We start from the raw sequence: 22439 nt of genomic DNA on the forward strand, positions 1-22439 counted from the left end.
TTAACTATGGTATTCTGGCTCCTAGATGAGGTCCCTTTGTGGGATTTTTATTTTTATTTTTACCATTATTATTTCTTTTTTTCATTTAACCATATATCAGTATAATATATATAATATTAATTTATATGATGTAATTGGATTTTTTTTCTTTTCTTTTCTTTTTTTTTACATTTAGATTTAATTTTGGCATTATCTAATGCCACATGATCAAATTCACACTTTTTTTAAATTTAATGTTTATTTACAATTCGTATAGAATTACTTTTTATTTTTAATTATGTTTTAATTTTTTATTTTCCAGTATCAGTAATAATATTGTAATTTGTTATGTCCGAGATGATGCTTGATTTCATGTCTAACATTGAAAACGACTGGTTTTTGGTGTTTTTTTTAATTTTTTTTATTTAGACAAAATTGTATAGTTCATTTATCAGTTATCGGCCATAACTTAAAAATAATTATCAGTTTGAATTGTAATATTGGTGCTTCCGCTACTTAAATATAAACAATAGCTGTCACCTTAGCAAACACCAATAAAAACAAACGAACACTCCTGCTCTACCTGCTTTTAATTGTTGTTCTGATGTATTTGCACTCTTTCTTGCTCTGTGTGTAAACAGATGATCTTATGTTAAGCGGCAGTACGGATGACTTCAAGGTCCTGGCCCTCAGGGACCTGTCAGGTGACACCGTGTGGGGTCCGTTTTCTGGCAGTATCCAATCAGGGGAGACCACAGATGGACCTGCCAATGAGGTAAGAGGGATATGTAGGGGTCAGCGATCTATTTGGATATTTGGTTAAGATTCTTATCTCAGCTCCATGGTGTCATAGCATTAGTTATAATATCCCTGGTAAAAAATCATTTGTAATATCAGTGGACACGTTACCATATACCATAGACTTGTGATGTATTAGAATATCAGTCATGTGTTGGAAGTGTATCTGATCATGTGATGTCAGCTCTGGGAGAGGTTTCCTGGCTCAGACCATGTTCTCAAACATTTCAGAGATAACACAGGCCCTTACACACTCTTAAGTTCCTTGCTTGGCTGATTTCCATAGAAGATGGATGCATACAAAAATTGCATATGATGTCGTTTTCTGGTTTAACTGTAACTGGTTTGATTCAAGTATGTTTAGGCAGCGAAATACAAGTATTGTGTGTAGTGTTAAGTAAAACTGGAATGAATTTATCATTCACCTCCTTGGCTAACCTATTAAATTGAGGATGAATGGGCGGATGTCTGCATTGCATTGATTCAAAGTGAGGAGTAATCCATGGGAGTATGGGTGTATGCAAATGGCAATGCATGTCTTGATGCGAGTGTCATCTTTTTCCCCCTGAACTGTGCTTGGTCGTTCCTGCACGAGATTGGCTAGACCCCCCCACCCACCCCCCAGACGGACGCTTCTCTTTTATCTCAGCGTGGCGCCATCCTCTTGGACAACAAACCCCAGTGATTGATTTCTACTTGATAGGCTCTCATTTCTAAGATTTCATTTATTATGAGAGTTTCTAAGGCCGTGCACCCAGCTCTCCCTCCCCTCCCTGCACCTTTCCTTCACCTCCTCCTAATCTCTCTCCCTTCCTCTGTCTCTCTCTCTCTCTCTCTCTCTCTTTTTTTTTTTAAATCTCGTTATCGAGGCAGGGCTTTGTTGATGATTTTCAGCTCAGAACTTTCACATTCGCATTCTATCGCATTTGCTCTCGCTCCGCTATCTCTTCGTTGAAGGAGTGTGTATCTGGCAGAGATAGTGTGTCGAATCTCACATTCCTACGGCATCTCTAGCCGTTCCTCCACATCCTAGTGAGTATGGAGCTGCTGGGGTCACTGGGCATCAGGGTCCGTCACGGCTGTACTTGTGTATTTCTCAGTCTCTCTGTTGTAGAGTTTCATCTGAGACATAAAATGTGTTGGGTTAAAGCAAAGTGGGCTATTTGTAAACACTGAAGTCAAGTATGATTGTATTTTTTGTATCATAGTTTTCTATTATATTGTATTTTTGTAGTGTAGTCTGTAACGTTCAAGACGTTAAGAGAGAAGCTGAATGTGCCATCCGTGAAAAACAGATCCTATTGTATTGATTATAACTTTCAACTGGCTGTTTTATGTAAATCTTATTATTTGCATCTTTACTGAAACCACCATAATATCTTTTATCTATTTGAATGTGTTTTTGATGGCTCGAAGACTGAAAAAGATTACATGAACTGTCATCTCACTGTTTCCAGGAAGTGTTTTTTTTTTTGGTGTTGAATGATTCTTTCTAGAAGAGATCCATTATCACTGTCACAAAGGTTTTAGCTCCAAAATCTGATTGGATGAGCCACGTTTGAAGCTGTTGTGAAATAACTGTTATGAACACACCTGTTGTTGTTTTTTTAATAGACTTCTAAAAAAAAAAAAAAAAACAGTGCCCCCAAAGCTTATTTGGACACATTTAAAAATATATTTAAGTCTTTGGATTATAGAACAAACCAGGAGAATTTGAGGGAAACTTATATACAGTTACATCCACTTCTAACATTCATTAAAATCTCAAACCAGTTGAAAGTATTTGCAAGAATGCTTAGGAAAAGTCCATTTAGCTCTAGATGTTTGTTATGGATATTTGTAAGTGTGACTGAACTGTCCAAAAGTCTTCACACATTTTTACTAAATATAATTAGGTTTATGATTATTAATATATTATGTCATTTTGTAATATTATGCTTATGATATTGTGTTAATACATTGTACACTTTCAAGTTTAGGGTTGGAATTTTGTGTATTAAAAATACAGTAAAACAGTAATATTATGCAAATAAATTCAGTGTCACATGATCAATCAGAAATCATTCTAATATGCTGATATGGTGCTCAAGAAACATTTCTTAGCATTATTAACACTGAGAACAGTTGAGCTTCTTAATAGTTTTATGGAAACATTTTTTTCAGGATTATTTGATAGAAAATTCAAAAGAACACCATTTATTTGCATTAAATGAACAGCATATATTAAAAGTTTTTACTGTCTCTTTCAAATTAATTGCATTCCTGCTGAATAAAAGACTAAAAGACTATTTATTTCTTTAAAAAATCTTAATGACCCCACCTTTTGAACGTAAAATATTATATTTAACACATTATAATATTTTGCATGTTCCTATCCTTATTCATCTGTATTCATTGTACTGTAAACATGTAAGGACTTGCCACCGATGCCATGATTAGCCTAGTTTTGATGTTTACACGAGCAGAAATGTCAGTCAGACTTTTGGTGTTCAAAAAAACATTCGCTAGTTGCAAGTGCAGAATGACTCCCACTTCCACGTCACCATTGTTCTTTCCGCTTCGCATCTCCTGTTATTTCGTGGAACGTCGCCCGAAGGCACGATGGTAGCGGGTGGGGAGTTCAAAGCGTTATCATGCACCGAGCGCCTTTTCATCATGTTTTAGAAACAAGCGTCCCAACTAATCCCCCAATAATCTCTCCAGGAGAACTGCTCCGATAAGCCCCGCCACCCACTGCTCTCCAGCCCACTTTTTTAGGGGAGCCCCTCTCCCCCCTCTCTGCCACCCCCCAAAGGACACGTGAAGGTGAGCGCTCTTCATCTTCTCTCTTTTTTCCTCTCTCACCCAACCTTCTTTTTCACACCACCAGGGTTTGTTTACCCTCATCCCAATCTCTGGTTTATCTACATCTGTCAGTAGAGAGATCTCAGAGAGTCACCCCTCGCTACACATGCTTTTCCCTGAAAGGAATGCATGAATACCCTTAATTATTGCCCCTCTCAATTATCTACATAATGATAAAAGGGGAAGCAAGTCAGGCTTCAAATGGGAGTCCAATTGAGAGCATCACACGTTGGCACCTCTCGGAGGACCTTTCCCTGCTCTCCTCCCGTAGAAGTTCAGAAATGTGGAGGTCTAGGTTGGAACATCAGAAGATGATGTTCAATGTAGAGAGATTGATCAAAAAATGTACAGAAAATGAGATTTGAACAAAACATGGATGAAGTGTAAAGAGACACGCGGGGCAAGTAATTTGTGTTTTTATCTTTTGTCTATTTCATAAAAAAATTCTAAATATTCATTATTTGATTAATAATTATTTAATGAATTGTTAAGAATTAATCAATGAATATTTTGTAAGACATTTTTTGTAGAATTACTTAATTTAAATTACATTTAAATACATTTAAATTGTTTTACCTTAATGGCAAATATGCATATATATACAGTATATTCTATTAACACAACAAATCTTATACAATTTTTCTTCTTTCTTGTTTGGGATTGGTAAGATTTTTAAATGTTTTTGAAAAGTCTTTTATGCAGACTGAATTTATTTGATCAAAAATACAGTAAAAACAGTAATACTGTAAAATATTATTACATTTTAAAATAACAGTTTTCTATTTTAATATATTTAAAAAGTTAATTTCTTCCTGTGATGGATGGTAAAGCTGAATTTTGGTAGCCGTTACTTCAGTCTTCAGTGTCACCTAATCCTTCAGAAATCATTCTAGTGAGATTTAGTGATAATTTCTTATTATTATCAATGTTGAAAACAGTTGTGCTGCTTAATATATTTGCGGTTAATATTTCATATTTTTTCAGGATTTTTTTGTTTAGTAGAAAGTTCAAAATAACTGATTTTATTTGAATAGAAATCTTTTGTAACAATGTAAAAGTTTTTGATGTCATTTTTGATCAATTTAAAGCATCCTTGTTTTTTGGGGGGAAGCAGCAACACGCATCACTTGAGATATGTGTAAAGACATTCGGTTAATGTTTGATCGTTATGTACTTGGATTTGCATGCTTTATGGTGGAGAACATGACAGAGAGAGATATGATGGGTGGGGAGTGGAGAGAGGAAACCTTCCTCTATCTCCAAACCCGATCGCTGGCAGATCAGGAGCCCGCTTTCCAAGAGTGCCTCATTTTCAAATCTCTTATCACACCTTTTTAAGTATCACAGTTTCCCATTTTTACATGTCATTTGCATGCTGCTCATAACACCTGGATGCTGTTTTCTTTGGAGGGATGTGTATGTGGAGATGTGCTGCTATTTGCTTTGGGTTCATACATGTGCATAAGTGCGTCCGTTTAGATGTGTGAACGAGGCCTTAAAAAAAGAGAAAGATGGAGAAAAGGAGAGGGGAAAAAAGGATATGTGTGTAAGAGAGGCGGATGAGAGAAGGTTTCTGATTGTTATCGCCCTTCCTTTTCTTCTCTGTATTTTTGGAGGATTCACACACTGACCTCTTTGTTTGGGACAGTATGAACCCCTTTTCTACCCCTCCTTTTGGGAAAGAAACCATTTCCTGTGGAAAGGAGATAGAGAGAGGGGTAGACAGAGGGATAGGATTGGGAGAAGGAGAAAGCAAGGGGGATGGAAAAGTGAGAAAGGGATGTGTGGAGAGATATGGAGAGGAATAGATAGCGAGAAGGAGATGGAGACAAAGAGTGTGGCGGAGCATGAAAAGAGGGATATGGACAGATGAGGAGAGGGATAAAGGTGGAGATAGTGGAGAAACGGGAACGGAAGGAGATAACGCTGGAGTAAAAAGCAGAAAAATGAGAGAAAGGGAGAGAGGACACTGTTTCTGAAGAAACATACTGTACAGTGGGTGCAGTGTTAGTTTTCGTTTTAGTCATAGTTCTCCTTATGACACACATGTTAAATGAAGTCAATATTATACTCTGATTGAAGTGTATAATTTTAATCCACAAAATAACATTTTAGTTTGATCAGGGCTGTTATTTATAATGTGAAATATGGGAATAACTCAATGGGCCTGCAACAATTCCAGCTGAATTCACGAAGGATCCAGTGTTAATGAATTCAATGTAATTTATGTCAGAATAGGGGCCAAGATTTCCTGATTATGGTCCTGTTGATTATGTGCAAAATGACAAAACCGTATCAGACTGTCTCAGACCAAGTTCTTTGTCATGTGCTAAAGACTTTATAATTTTCTGTTTTAGAGAATGTTACACTGTTAGGATGTTACACTACACACAGTGCATTGTGATTGCACATTGTGGATATCGCTTATTCTCATACATATACTGCCATTCAAATATATATATATTTTTTTTTACTTAATACTTTTTATTCCACAGGGATGCATCAAACTGATCAAAAGTGACAGTACATTAAGTTAAAGAGTTCAAGTTGAAATAAATGCAGTTCTTTTGAACTTTCTGTTCACCAAAGTATCCTGGAACTATTTCTTACCTCAAAAAAAAAAATATCACGAATGTTTTCAAAATTGATCATAATGAGAAATGTTACTTGAGCACCAAATCAGCATATTAGAATGATTTCTGAAGGATCATGTGACACTAAAGACTGGAGTAATGACGGCTGAACATTCACAGAAATAAACTACATTTGAAAATGTAAAAAAAAAAAAAAAAAAAAAAAAAAAAAGCAGTATATGTTTAAATGAGCTAGTCAGCCTACTAGCAAAACAGTTCTGAAAATTAATCATGGTTTTACTACAAATAAACCCCCCAAAAAACAATGGTTACTATAGTTAAACCATGGTTTTGCTACATTTAACCATAGTTTAATCATGGTATTTGTAGTAAAACTGTGGTTATACAAATGGTAATCAATACAACACTTTTACTACAATAAAACCATGGTTAATTTTCATAAGGGCCAGTGTTTAGCTTTTTCAGTTAGAGCAGATAAATCCCCTGTATTTTTTATTTTTTTCTTGGTCATATTTTTGTCAAATTAAAGCTGTGATTCATTTTTTCCATCTCATATTCATTATCGCAGTGAACAAACATTTTTTTCAGTAATTCCAGTGAATTGAGACAATTAACACTGAGTGGGCGCCTGTTAACAAAGGCTATTTTATGACACACCAGAGCTTTTTTTCACTTCTTGCAAGTGTTGCATCACAGACCACTGCAGGATTACACATTGTGAGATGCATACTGTCATATCTTGAGCAAACACCTTTTAAAACCTTGTTCTACGGTATAATAATGAGCATCGGTTTTAGTGTATTTGCGCACCGTTTAATGCGTTAAACATTCACATGTGAAGCATATGGAGTGTGCGTTCCAGAGATGCATAAATGATTTCTAAGAATGTCAGAAAGACCGGCCCATCCTTTGACTGCCGGCAGATGATTTCAGTCAATTTGATGGGTTTTAATTGGCTCCTTAAACCTGGATGGATTTGACTCGAGGGGGTCATACTGTAGGGTCACTGAGAGATATGGTCCTGTTTCTCTCTTTAAAGGAGACGGTGAAAGATTTTTTCCCCGCCGAAAGGAGACGTTTGAATTTGCATTCAACTTTTATCAGAACGAGAGGAGGGTGTTTTTAAGAACGATAACGCTGCAAGCTGCACACTGTGGGAGTGTGTTTAAGGTGTTGTGGTATGATGGTGGTGCACAAGTGTGTGTGTAGAAAGGTGCATCTACCTCTTTTCCTGATGCCATGCGTGTGTAAGGAGGGAGGGAGGGGGCTGGTTAATATCAGACCAAATAATTAGATTCGCTATCAGGGCGGCGGCAGCAGTGCGGGGATCAGGCAGATTAAAGCACGGCCGTCGTCATTAATATTCATGAGGGAGCAGGGCTCGGACGAGGGGGCTTAGACTGTTCCTCAAAGCTCCATACTCGGTGGGGCTTAAAGCGCCGCTCTCAAAGTACCCTAGTTCCTTGTGCGTCAGGGGGTGGGGGGTATATTCACCAAAGCCAGGCTTACACTCTCAAACATGTTTTCGCTCTTCCTTTAGGATAGTCTTCAGTGTACAGTGCCAGCCGCACAGAGGTGGCTTGACATGTTGCCTGCATTTTCAGACTTGTTACAACAAGAATCTTGTTTTCAAACTGTCAGTCATTTGACATATTTGACGCTTTGTTTCAACTCAAGCATGATTTACAAGTAGTATTATATGATGTTCAGATACATTTAAGCAGGCTCCAAAAGGGATACTCACAAAGTGTCATATTCTTCATTTAGCTGCTAACTTTGTCTATTTAGTCACATTACATGGTGTAAATTGAATTGTAAGAATGATGGTCTGACCCTCATGAATGTGGCGTGTGTAACTGAGGCCGACTATGAAAAAAACATTTTCCTCTTTAGAAATTTCAGAAATTATTGGATACTGAAGTTATTTTTTTTTTTCCTCCAGAACACACTTTTTTTTTCTTTTTCTTTTTTTGCATTAAGACATATTTATGTTTTGAATACTGAAAAATGCATTGAGATTTTCCCAATTTACCTGCCTTTGGCCGGTGCACTGCAAAAATAGTTTTTAATTAGTCTGTTTTCCAGTTCAATGCCTTAAAATGCATGAAACAAGATCAATTTACTTCAAGCAACACTTGTTTTTAGACTTTTTTTTTTAGAGAATGTATATTAGATATGTCTGTTTGGTCTTATTGTACTAGTAGATTTTTTTTCAACACAATGCACTTGTTTCCGAAATTAAATATATGAAGTCTTAATATTTTATTCAGTGTTGTTTTTTCAAGTAAATTTACCTTGTCAACTTCAAGGATGTTTAGATGATTTAACTGTTGAATTAAACAAAAATACTTATGAATGGACTTTTTTGAAGTGCAAAACTAAAAGTTAATTTTGGACCATATATTTATGTCGTTTTCCTTGTTCTTCTTCTTCAGTAAAAAGTGATTCATGTTGTCAAAAAATCTTGAAATAAACAGAAGCCACCAACAGTGCCCATGATATTGCACAAGACTGCATTGGCCTGGATTGTACACAAGGAATGTACAATTTTCTTCTTTTATGACTTCTTTTATTTAGACATTAAAATAAAGACCCGCTCTGATCGTCTTGATTGTTTTGAACCGGTTCTTGTTCGCTATTGATAGTGGGTCATAACCATTTACATCTTCACTTACTCTTCGTGTGCATCTGCACATGCAGATCTGTCTGTGTGTCAATATGTGTGTGTGTGTGTGTGTGTGTGTTTAATTAGAGAGCGCGTTTGTCTGGAAGTGTTTTGTCAAAGGCTGACCACTGCTGCCCTCTCCTTTTGTGAAGCTTAAAGTAGAGTCGTGTTAAATGAATCTGAAACAAATTAGCAGAAGCACGCAGCACTTATGCCACAGACGGCTCCAGCATTGGGTTTCAAATTAAAACAAAAGGAGCCCTATCTCCTTATCAGCACTAGTTCCCCATGAAATACAATACGGACTGTATCTCCAGGCAAGAACAGACAGAATTAGAAAGAAACCCTTCAGCTGTCCTCCTCTGCGGCCCATCTCTTCCCCTCATCCTCTCGACTGGTGGCTTTTTATCCTCCTTTACACAGTTGAACTAATGTCTTTTCATTTTCTCCTGTCTTTAAAGTTGATTTGGTAGGATGTCAGGGATAGAAGGACTAGTCTCCCCAAGGGCATGTCTTTAACTTTGTGTAGAATGAAAGAGTGGGAAGCTTTTCTTAAATATGAGGCTGTTGTTGAACTGGCCCTGCAGAAATGCTGCCACCTAGTGGAATGGATCAGTCAATCAATTTTGTGAATTTGAACCTAAAAAAAAACAACCTTTTTAGTTTATATACAGCCTGTTATCAGCTCCAATACAATGCTTTTATTGTGGTTTGATTGGGACAGACTTTTAAGTCATTCAGCAGGTTATTGTGTGAGTGAGATTTTTTCTGTAAAATCTGACGTTGAATCAGGTGTGTTTCCCATTAAACCTAGTAACTTATGCTTCAGCTAAACAATGAAACGCTTATGTGAAAAAGTCCAGGTGTGTTTATTCAGATATTTGCCAGCTTGCCTTTGCATACATCGGAAACTTTACTGAAAATGTTCAGTTGGAATGGATCTGCTATACCCACATGATATCCCCTTTCCAACACTCAGGTTTTTCTTGGGGGTTTTCCATGTTTTTTGTGTGTGTGTGTGTGTGTGTGTGTCCAACTTCTACCCAGTCCCCTATACTAGGATGTATTTGTCCTTATTTTCCCTTTTAATTCCTGTGGTTAGAAGCAAAATTATTCAAAACTACTTATTGGTCAGGAAGTCTAGTTCTGGTTATATGATATTGACAGTTAAAAGAGGCATGCTGGATGCTGAATTTTAATGGCACGGTATCAGGAAGAAGGGATTAAATGTGAATGTGCTATTTGTATTTCTTTGAACATAACATAAAGCCATTTCTTAAGCTGAATAAAAATGTCACAGTGTCTCTCACTGATAAACAGGTGGTTGTCTCTTGAAAAGTGCCATTCAAAAGCAGTTTTGTAGTGTATAGACAGCAGAAAATTTATGTGAACTGAGGACAATTAGTAATGTTCAACCAATAAGAGTTTTTCAGTGGCTAAAGTGTTAACAATCCATAGAAAGCCAGAAATGAGTGTATACTATGCTGTAGAATAAGTATTGTCTATTTTAAAGGCAAGACCAATTAAAAAAGCTACAGTCTCACAGAAGTGAGTACACCCCTCACATTTTTGTAAATATTTTATTATATCTTTTCATGTGACAACACTGAAGAAATTACACTTTACTACAATGTAGAGTAGTGAGTGTACAGCTTGTATAACAGTGTAAATTTGCTGTCCCCTCAAAATAACTCAACACACAGCCATTAATGTCTAAACCACTGGCCACAAAAGTGAGTACACCCCTAAGTGAAAATGTCCAAATTGGGCCCAATTAGCCATTTTCTCTCCCCGGTGTCATGTGATTCATTAGTGTTACAAGGTCTCAGGTGTGAATGGGGAGCAGGTGTGTTAAATTTGGTGTTATCGCTCTCACTCTCTCATACTAGTCACTGGAAGTTCAACTTGGCACCTCATGGCAAAGAACTCTCTGAAAATCTGAAAAAAAGAATTGTTGCTCTACATAAAGATGGCGTAGGGTATAAGAAGCTTGCCAAGACCCTGAAACTGAGCTGCAGCACGGTGGCCAAGACCATACAGCGGTTTAACAGGACAGGTTCCACTCAGAACAGGCCTCGCCATGGTCGACCAAAGAAGTTGAGTGCACGTGCTCAGCGTCATATTCAGAGGTTGTGTTTGGGACATAGACGTATGAATGCTGCCAGCATTGCTGCAGAGGTTGAAGGGGTGGGGGTTCAGCCTGTCAGTGCTCAGACCATACGCCGCACACTGCCTCAAATTGGTCTGCATGGCTGTCGTCCCAGAAGGAAGCCTCTTCTAAAGATGATGCACAAGAAAGCCCGCAAACAGTTTGCTGAAGACAAGCAGACTAAGGACATGGATTACTGGAACCATGATGAGACCAAGATAAAATTATTTGGTTCAGATGGTGTCAAGCGTGTGTGGCGGCAACCAGGTGAGGAATACAAAGACAAGTGCGTCTTGCCTACAGTCAAGCATGGTGGTGGGAGTGTCATGGTCTGGGGCTGCATGAGTGCTGCCGGCACTGGGGAGCTACAGTTCATTGAGGGAACTATGAATGCCAACATGTACTGTGACATACTGAAGCAGAGACTGGGCCTACATGATAACGACCCCAAACACATCCAACATGATAACGACCCCAAACACACCTCCAAGATGACCACTGCCTTGCTAAAGAAGCTGAGGGTAAAGGTGATGGACTGGCCAAGCATGTCTCCAGACCTAAACCCTATTGAGCATCTGTGGGGCATCCTCAAACGGAAGGTGGAGGAGCGCAAGATCTCTAACATCCACCAGCTCCGTGATGTGGTCATGGAGGAGTGGAAGAGGACTCCAGTGGCAACCTGTGAAGCTCTGGTGAACTCCATGCCCAAGAGGTTTAAGGCAGTGCTGGAAAATAATGGTGGCCACACAACATATTGACACTTTGGGCCCAATTTGGACATTTTCACTTAGGGGTGTACTCACTTTTGTGGCCAGCGGTTTAGACATTAATGGCTGTGTGTTGAGTTATTTTGAGGGGACAGCAAATTTACACTGTTATACAAGCTGTACACTCACTACTTTACATTGTAGCAAAGTGTCATTTCTTCAGTGTTGTCACATGAAAAGATATAATAAAATATTTACAAAAATGTGAGGGGTGTACTCACTTCTGTGAGATACTGTAAGGTTATTCTATATATAGTCTTAAGCTAATATTAATTTAAACATAATAAAATGTTATAACAGAAAACATATTTTAGATTTTTTAAATTAAAATGTGGTTTTACTTTTATATTTATTATATTTTGTTTCTTTACCGCATTCTGTTAATGTTAAATTGTATTTTAAAACTGATCTTGCATCTTAAAAATAGCACTCAGGCAATGAGAAATCTTAACCTTTCGTTTTATTATAACAGTGTCTTTTGTATAACCTCTGTGTTAAATCTGCTGGAAGTGTTGCTCTAAATCTGTCGGTGTTCTTTTGAAATTGCACAGCTGACATTGTTTCTCTTTCCCTTTGTGTGTGTTTAGAGGCCTGTCATGTCTCTGGAGTGTGAGGAGGCAGACTGCTGGCTCAAAAGGATTCCTGTGACCTCCAACCCCACAGAGTCAAACTGCACCATCTACAATCAGGGTACAACACCAAAACATTCCCACATGCACCTTTCACATCCACTACGGTATTAGATGGAGACTCTAACTGTGACTGTTTGTTTTACAGGAGGAGCGTTATTCTGTAAGCTGACGCAGGAGCTGTCCAGTGGAGATGCACTTCTTGCAACGCTGTCCTGCTCCACTGCGGATCAGTTGGCGGGGACTCAGACCCAGAGCGTGCGAGTGAAGGAGGAGCCTGCGTACCCCGCTGCTCTGCACTCTGAGATCCAGCTCCTCCCTCAACAGGCTGGCATGGCTGCCATTTTAGCAACTGCTGTCGTTAATAGTGAGTCACTGCTTGCTGATAAACATAACATGTCTATACATTTTCTAGCATTTTTATGAGTGTGTTTACATCTGTGATTAGGGATGGTGGGCCGTGTTTGTGCATATGTGCGAAACTCATGACGCATAGTACTTGGAGTAAAATGAATGTTCATGTTTGTTTGTTTTTTGGGACATTAAAAGTTCTTCCCACGGTTCTGCTTCCACAAAAAGTACCATTATTACTATATATTACATGACAATATTCTTTTAACACTGTTATAATGGACATGTACCATGATCATTACATATTTATGAACCATTTATATACCATGGTATATGAATATGGTAATCTTTCAGTACCACACACATATTTAAAATACTTTGGTATTCATAAGTTTGGGGTCAGTAAAATTATTTTCTTTTTTTGTAAGAAGAAATGAATACTTTTATTCAGCAAGGATGCGTTAAATTCATCAGAAATGACTAATCTTTTGTAGCAATGTAAAAGTCTTACTATTTCAAATGCTAATCTTTTAAACTTTCTATTCATCAAATAATCAGTGTCCACAAAAATATTAAGCAGCACAACTGTTTTCAATGTTTTTTCATTATTATTAAAACAGCAGTTATTTTAAATGATAATATTTCACAATATTAAAGTTTACTGTATTTTTAATGCAGCCTTGGTGAGCATAAGATACTTATTTTAGAAATGTTTAAACTTTTAGAACCCCAAACTTTTGAACGATTTTGTGTATATTAACACTTAAGAAATATAATTTTAAAATAATACATTTTATACACAGTCACTGATCAATATAGTTTTGTATGTTTCTTACATGTTAATTAAAAGAATCACTGTACATTTGATTTGGGAATGAGACAAAATTTGAAATTGTGTAGGATACATATTTGTTTGCATTTTTTAAGTTGCTAGATGTTGCAAAAAGGATTTAGAATGAAAAAGACCTTAGTTCAGCCATTAAACAGAACAGGATTTTCAATGCAAAAGTATTTTAAAGTGGGAAAATGACATACCTTTCACCTTTAAGTTGCTTGTCATGCATGCTCATCGTCAGTAGGTGGCAGTGCTTTGTCAGTTCCAACAGCTGCAGAGTTAATTGGCTGGTACAGCCCTCTCCACTGCTAAACTGCATGAAGAGTGGGCGTGGACATGGACATGCCATGATGAAGACATGAATAATCACTGTAAATAAGACTAAAGGGTAAAACACGATCAGCCCAACTTTGTGCTTCCCACTGCATTAGCTGGGCTGCAAGTAAACGGATAATTGGGATGTGAGGGTCGTTGTCAAATATAGCCTGTTCAGCATGTGCCCTGACACCAGATCGTCCCGATTACATGCACACACACTCTTGCACATATCACAACCTCACTGTTTTCGTTGCCGTGGAGATGATGGAACAATACTGATTGCTTTTTTCTGATTTATAATTGTGTGTGTATTATGTTTGCGTGTGGTTATATATGCAGAGAGTGCATTACTAAACATTGAACATCCCACTTATGATTAAATTCATGAAATGTATCAGAATAAATGGGATAATAGCATATCAGAAAAAAACATTACTGTTGTCTGTTAAGTATGAGTTTTCTAAATAGTTTTTATTTGCATAATCCATGTATTGTCTGTACACACAAAGCACAAAAATATGCAACACCAAGAAATGAGTGGATATCCTTCTCTAAACCCTCTCTCTCTGATAACTGATTATCCTTTCAAGATATAAATAGTTTGTTAGCTTTGTTCTTACTTGTATTTTGTGTGTTTGTGTGTGCAGAAGACATTTTCCCTTGCAAAGACTGTGGGATTTGGTACAGGAGTGAGAGAAATCTCCAGGCCCATCTTATGTACTACTGCGCAAGCCGACAGAAGCAGCAGACATCGGCCTCTCCTCCACAGGACAAGCCTAAAGATTCGTATCCTAACGAGAGGCTGTGTCCATTCCCACAGTGCAACAAAAGCTGCCCCAGTGCCAGCTCTCTGGAGATTCACATGAGAACGCACAGCGGTGAGTTCCTTTTTTTTTTTTTTTATGAAATGGGCACGCTTGCATTAGTAACTGTGAAATAGGGAATTATCCGTTATGACTGATTTGTAAGTAAGTATGTCTTTGTCTCTTAATGTGTCTCCAGGAGAACGTCCATTTGTGTGTTTGATTTGCCTGTCGGCTTTCACCACTAAGGCGAACTGTGAGCGGCACTTGAAGGTTCACACAGACTCACTAAATGGTGTGTGTCACGGTTGTAGTTTCATCTCCACAACGAGAGACATCCTGTATAGCCACCTGGTCACCAGTCACATGGTTTGTCAGCCTGGCTCTCACAATGAGGTGTACTCACCCAAACTGCCTTTGGCTGCAGGTAACAGCTCTAATATCTGAAGTCTGCAGATCACAAACAAATCCAGAGCTAACTTAGTCTTAATGCTGCATATTGTTACCTCATACTTTTAGTAATTCTTTAAATTTCCTTTTTTTTTTTTATGAAATTTCTCAAGCATGTTAGTTTAGAAAAATTTATTTAGAAAGAACTATCAAAATAAGTGAATACATTTTATTCATACAACAGTTTGTTCAAATCATGTCAGTAAATCAATTACATGTTTACACAGTATACTCACGCATGAAATCCTGCCTTTACAACTTTGTCGGAACTATTCATAAGATCTGCTGATTTTACCTTTAAAAAATATTTTAGACAAGTATTCTTAATAATAAAATTTAAAGGAGTCGCCCTGTATCTGAATGTCTGCCATTTCTTTTTTTTGTGACAGGCTTGAGTCCAGGAGACTCTGGCATTGTTCTGAAATGTCAAGTGTGCGGCTTCTCTGCCGACACACCTGCCCTACTTCAGCAGCATGTCCACACACACCTGGAAGTGAGGGATCCAGCTGAGAGGAGCCCTGTGCCTCGCGAGAGCAGTCCTCCTTCCTCTGAGCTTCCAGAGCTGCAAGAGAAGGAGCCTGCTGCCTGTGTGCCCCGACCGGACTCCTCCAGCCCAGGAGCCAATGGCAGCTCGGCCTCTCAAGGCTGCAGTCCCCTCAACCAACTCAAAATCAAAGAGGAGCCACATTCAGACTACGAAAATGACTCAAAGGAAGAAGAACAGGCAGGCAGTCCTCAAGGAAATGCTGTGGAGGCAAGCTCATCTCATTCTACTTCACCTAAGAGCCCCACGGTGGTGGCGGTTAAGACAGAGCCAGCCAGTCCCACTCCAGGTTCCAGTCCTGCACACCCTGGAACTGGCGGTTCGGTTCTCCCTGGAGGTGCAGTGTTCTTACCGCAGTACATGTTCAATTCTGAGGCTGCCATAATGCCACAAGCGTCTGAGATCCTGGCAAAAATGTCTGAGATGGTACACAGTAGGCTTAAACAGGGACAAGGACCAGCAGCTGGACAGCAGAGCTTCTACCCACCAGGCTCTCCTGCTAGCGTTCACAAAGGAGCCACTTGCTTTGAATGTGACATCACCTTCAACAACATCAACAACTTCTACGTCCACAAGAGGCTTTACTGCTCCGGCAGGCATCAGCAAGGTGAGGCAGCGGGTCTAATGAAGGAAGGGGCGGTCACATCAGCTGCTCCTCCTGCCGCTCATGCTGCTTCACCCCAGGCCAGACCGGTCAGCCGCGCGGCTTCAGCCTCTCCTAGCTACCCTGACCCTGCCCCAGGAGGCACGGCCTCGGAGCCCAAGTTAGTGGAGGTGAAAACTGAGGATCCAGGGCTGAAAGAGGCCACTTGCTCGTCATCCTCAGAGGGAGAGGGAGCTGGGGGAGGGCAGGCCAGCGAGGGTAGCCAGAGTCCTAGTGGCTCTGCTGAAGACCAAGACGATGATCCCACTCGCACCTTCTGTCAGGCCTGCAACATTCGATTCAGCCGCCACGATAACTACATTGTCCACAAACGGTTCTACTGTGCCTCGAGGCATGATCCCTCCAACCAGCGGGCCAATTCTAGTAAGGCCGCCTTCCTTCCCCAACCTATCCGCACACGCAAGCGCAAGAAAATGTATGAGATCCACATGGCTCAAACTGAGGCTTTGGCCAATGCCACTGCTTTGCCAGCAGCAACAAGTCTGGGGGTGAAACAAGAGGGCCCTTCCGTTCCTCCATTGCCCCAAGTATCCACCCCAACACGCAGCTCAAGTCCTGAAGGTGATGGACCCATCGACTTGAGTAAAAGACCCAGACTAAGAGAGAGCCAGAGAGGGGGCAGCATTCCAGCTCTGCCCCTTACTGACTACCACAAGTGCACCGCCTGCAGCATTAGCTTCAACAGCATCGAGAACTACCTAGCCCACAAGACCTACTACTGCCCTGCAACAACCCTGCAACCACACACTTTGGAACAGTTTACCCGGTTGAAGAGACCTGCTTCCACTTCCCCAAAGAACCGAGCAGTGGACGTGCATCCTGATGCCAAAGGGCTTCAGACGGACAAAACTGCAGCGGTTCTGCATCCATCTGCTCTACCTGGCTCTGAATCCACTCCTCCACATATGCAGGGACCAAAGACCCCCAGCACCTCCCCAGTTGTGTGTCCTTATTGCCCTCCCAACAGACTGCTGACCTGTGATCTGATGGAGCATTTTAAAACGACTCATGGTCTGGTGCTCACACTACAACAACATCCTGAGTCAATGCAGTCCTCTGGAGTCAGTCCTAGTCCTAGCCTTAGCCCACGGGAAGGAGTTCCTCTCACCCCTCCTAAAAAACCAAGCCCTCGGCACCGTAAGGACAGTGTGAATGGCCGGAGCATCAAGGTGGAAGCAACATCTCCTTCCTCACCTGTGCTTAATGGAAGTCCGCTAGAACCCCAGTCTGTGGGGTCTGGTTCTCCGAAAACCGCACCCCCTGCCCTCTCACCTACAGGAGTAACTGTGTCACCTGTGCCTGAAGCACTAAGAGAGGTGGGGCAGCTAGGCCACACCCCATTACCCCCACTCCTCCCTGAAAAGGCTGGCCTTGCTGTAAGCCACGTCCACGCAACTCTGTCCACGCCTAAAACACCCCTCGCCTCTCCTCTGCAGAACGGGAACACCCGCTACTGCCGGCTGTGCAACATCAAATTCAGCAGCCTCTCCACTTTCATTGCACACAAAAAATACTACTGTTCCTCTCACAGTGCCGAACATGTCAAGTGAGCCCTCTACCCAGTCAATTCTGCCATTCCTCTCATGCATAGAAGTGCCAATCACGGCACTGCCCGGCCAGAGCATGATAGCGGGACTGTTACTAGCCAGATACGGACGTCTTCGTGCCGACCGCGTTATCTGGTGTTGTTACTATTGTAACTTATTACACGTTATGGGTCAAGTTTGTATTACACTAAGAGATGAGACTATCTGCACAAAGAATGTGCCCCACTGACCTATTCCCTCATCCACTTCTTTCATCTGTAAGTTTAAAAATATGCTGAAGGAAATAACATCTTGCCCTTTAATTAGCTTTGAAAATGCTGTTTTAATCACTCCTAAGTTTTTATGTTCATTTTAATCAACGATGGCATTGTATATTGGTAAAAGATTGTTCGACTGAGCCATTTTTGTTTTGTTATAAATCGCTGATTTGGGGTTAATTCTGACCCCTAGTGGAGGTCTTTATAGAACCTGGTCTTCAGATTTTTGTCAATACACTGACTCTGACACTGAAAAAAAGAGTAAAAACTGAGTAACCCAGTTGAAATTGGTGTCATCTGGTTACCAGTTCAAGATGAAAGTTTATGAATGATAAAAAATGTGAAGAAACTATTTATCATCTATCATCCTCAAGCATTTCATGTGAGTTAAATACTACCTAGTTTCTTTTAATAGAAAGACTTTGTTTTTGTTTTCATACTGTCAAAAGGAACCATTTCAATCTTCAGTGTGGTGTTTTTCTTGGTTCTTGCATATGAAGATGTGTCATATTTGAATTTTTTGCCTTGATCATTTGGACTTGAGAGGAAATTCTGTAAGTGTTGGTCTAGTAAGGGAGAAGACGGCACACACTGTACTGTCTCAGTATTTGGTCGTTGCTTCCAGACAGACATTTTCCATCAGATGGATGTGCATTATGGATCTAAGGACTGTCTTGGGGTTTTAGGGTTTGGATTTCGAACAGTGTAAGATGTTTGTTGTCTCTAGTCACCAGCTCACCTTACCGAATGCAAAACTTTTACTGATTCAAATCCATAACCCTTTTGACCTACTGAAAAAGTGCCATCTGTACTCTAGACGAACCATCATGGACATGCAAAGAAAAGCATGTTTGTTTGGTCTTTGTTTCTTTTTCGTTTTAACCTTGAAATGAAGTATAGCATAGAATAGATTCACATCAATGTCTTGCACACTGCTGAATGATGTTGAAGGCCACTGAAAGCAAGAGAATTTGAAACTGACTCATTGCTCGTATTGCTTCTTTCTTAAACTGGCAACCCAGTGTCGCTCTTGTCCTTCTCTCGTTCGCTCTGTTTCTCTCTCCCTTTCAATTTTGCATTCTCAATGATGACTCAGTGATGTTTTATGCTCCTTTACATGTGCGTCTATGTTGAAAAGAACAGCGTCATGCAATCTATCCTCCTGTGCAGGCTACCTTGGCAAAGCCTTAACAAAGACTCTCGTCAATATGTCTGAAACAACGGGTCACTTGCATCCACAATGCTCGTCACTCTCCCCCACTAAGTGGACTTTGTGTATGTTACCAGTGGTGTTTCCCATTTCCTGTGTTACAAAAAAGCAACCTCAGTCGTCTCTGCGGTAAGAACAGGAACGAGTGCAAATGAGAACAGTTTAAATTTCTCTATGCTGTTGATGGTTTGAAACGGTGCTGCACCCGTTGTGAACTCACACAGAGGCGTTTACAATTCCATTGTTTTATCATTTAGTGACTGTCGCAAGTCCAAAAGACCAGTGCTGAAAACCTTTGACCTTTCCAGATCCCTTTTCTATTGCACTGTGTTGTACAAAAAATGCTGAATGTTTTAGTTTTAGAAGCTTTTTTGTATGTATTTATGTTTTTACAGCACTTTTCCTCGTCCAAACCTATCCCCGAAGGACTTAATCGTGAATTTAGAACATTCTAAAACAAATGAAAGGTAATTATAATACTTTGTGAATAATTAAAAATGTTGATGGAAAAATAATGAATGTCAACGTTTTTCTTCTGTTTTCTTTTTTCAGTTACAAAAAGTTCCACTACACACTTGTCAAAACTATGCATGGGAAATAAAGAGTCCAGAAGGACATTCAAAGTGCAAGAGAACTTGTCGTACTCTTCTTCTCATTCTGCGTTCTGGGAACTTTGCATAACATTGTTTTTTTATGAAGTGATTTATTTATTTTTCTCTTTGGCTCAACCGTTTGACACACAATGTGTTTGTATTGGTGGCGTATTTAACTTTTATGTGTATGAGAATAACAATCAAAACGATAGTTTGCACAAAAAATTGGGCCATTTAATAACTTTTTTTTTTTTTTTTTTAAGTACAAATATTTATTAAAAAGAATATCCAGACTGCTTTTTCTAAAGTGTTTTTTTTTTTTTTTTTTTTTTACTGTGAAGTTCCACAAAAGCAAATAAAAGCCCATTACAAATCTTTTGAAACCATAATTTAATGTATGTATAATTTGAGTCGTTATTAACTGACTATCTTGCCGTTGAATGTGCTTTATTGTGCTTTTTAGAACAGGGCAGTAGAAAAATCTCTATCCACTTCAGTTGCATGGAAAAGAACAGCATAGACGGTCCAAAAATCAGCCCTTGAATTTTTTTTTATATATATATATATATATATATATATATATATATATATATATACAAAAGGGAACAGTTTTGAGGGATCTTTCTAATACAGTTTTTATGTCGGCTAACAGGAAGCACATATCAGTGTTGAAATGATGTTCTGTTCTACACTACAGACAGCTTACAAGCAAGTTCATGTCAATATTTACATTCACAGACTGAAGGTTGTTGTACAAGGTGAATTATTACTCATTTCCCCCCACTCTTTGGCCATTATTGTGCGTTTCGTCAAGCCGCCTTGATTTAAAAGTATTGCTCACGCAGCCATTCCAGAGGCTGCATGCTTTTACAGCACACTCACTAAACCCGAGCTGTAATTATCTGAATAAAGCAAAGCTTTCTTGAATTAAGTATCAAGGCTATTCCGCCCCTACTCTTTAAAAAGACTGTACCTGTGGATTATTCGTCAATGTGACTTCATTGCTCACTCTTTAACCAAAAAAACTCCTCTTGACGTCTCATATTAATTCAAGGCTCTGTGATTTTATTTAGTCATCAATTGAGGCTTGGGAAAGATCTCTGAGGTATTTTTATGATACAAATTTATTGGTGAAACTTTAGGGAATAGACTGTTTCTTTAAGATTTGAATAATGATTAACTTCTTGTCCTGAGGGAGCCGGGACAATTTTACCTTTCAGCTTTCATGGTCAGAATGAATGATATTTAATGAAAATGTTTTGTTGAATGGTATTTAAAATCCATTAGGTCTTCTAATGGCCATAATACCTCACAAATTGTAATGGGGAATTCTTAAATTTTCCATTTCTGCATAATGATGTACAAATTCTGCAAGAATTGAGTTGAGTGATGCACATACACTCTTAAAAATAGGTTCCAAAAGGGGTTTTGCAGCAATGCTATAATGAACCATTTTTGGTTCCCCCAAGAACCTTTTAGTAAAGAGTGTACAAGTATTTATTGCACTCTGAAATGATTAATTCAACTGCATTTACCAGGTTATAAAACACTCTGAACTTGATTAATTCATAGTCAAGCATGTCTATAAAACTGAATAAAAGGTTTAGAGAATCATGACCCAGAGGTCTCCTCTTTAGGGACAATTATAAGAACCTGACATGTTTTTCCTTGTACCAGTTTTTAAAATCTCATTTAAGATTCAGTTAACGTATTTCCCATTTATCATATTTGTGAGCCATATAGATCTCCCTTAGATCAGAGACAAAGAGTGAAAATAGAGTCTGTCTTTGCAAAATACACTAATCAATAATGAAATAAGAAAACAAAGCTCACCTGTAGTGCAAGTATGTAATTTAGCACAGCATGTAACAGACATTGATGATTATTATCAAGTGGCACATGTAATCAAGTGCATGTTCATGAAGGTCAGATTATCTTTAGGTGGTCATAATTCACGCTTTTACTATCTGGTGGTGCTTATTTTTTCCTTTTACTCATCTGAATGCTGTAAAATGGCACAGCCTTTAGTGACAGCTGGCAACGCAGATAAAGTCAATGAATGCAATTTCAGATGCTGTGTATTCTCGAGCCGGTTTCAAATTTTCTGAATGGCTTTTCAATCATGTGTCGTGATGTTGCTGTACCTGTGTCTGCCACCTGTCTGTCTGCATGGGTTAAACCTTCCAAAAAATGACATTAAAATGGAGGTGCTGTTTTGAGTGGCTTTGGTAACAGCAATCCAAGTCAGGTGGTCTATTATTCTGAAGTACCCAAAGCAGATAGCTGTCCACTTTGGCATCCTCAATAATACATCAAGCGTCAGATCTTCTGCAACCTCCCCTGGCCTTTGCTGAGCCCATCTCCGAATATGCTTTGGCACCACTTTATTTCATCATTGTTTTTCATTTTCATAATGACTCCAGGGCTGACAGCAATAGTGGA

The 22439-nt window shown here is 39.2% G+C and overlaps 1 protein-coding gene across 5 annotated transcripts in view; it reads left to right on the forward strand.

Moving 5' to 3' along the window:
- The window catches only part of LOC306888407 (zinc finger protein ZFPM1-like), a 76546-nt gene extending 56493 nt beyond the window's left edge, over positions 1-20053 (forward strand). For 2 of the 5 annotated variants that reach the window (XR_013785742.1, XR_013785743.1), the window contains 7 exons: positions 621-754; positions 12384-12486; positions 12574-12792; positions 14577-14807; positions 14932-15159; positions 15572-19871; positions 19957-20053. Coding sequence is in view for 3 of the 5 variants with exons in the window: in XM_079446677.1 (XP_079302803.1) it covers positions 621-754; positions 12384-12486; positions 12574-12792; positions 14577-14807; positions 14932-15159; positions 15572-17940 (3284 nt within the window). In the remaining 2 variants the exon portion in view is untranslated. Of the gene's footprint in view, positions 1-620; positions 755-12383; positions 12487-12573; positions 12793-14576; positions 14808-14931; positions 15160-15571 lie in introns of all 5 variants that reach the window. The other 3 variants (XM_079446677.1, XM_079446678.1, XM_079446679.1) reach the window with 2 other exon arrangements.
- The last annotated feature ends 2386 nt before the right edge of the window (positions 20054-22439 follow it).

The sequence above is a fragment of the Barbus barbus genome (assembly GCF_936440315.1).
Source record: "Barbus barbus genome assembly, chromosome: 22".
Lineage (NCBI taxonomy): Eukaryota > Metazoa > Chordata > Actinopteri > Cypriniformes > Cyprinidae > Barbus > Barbus barbus.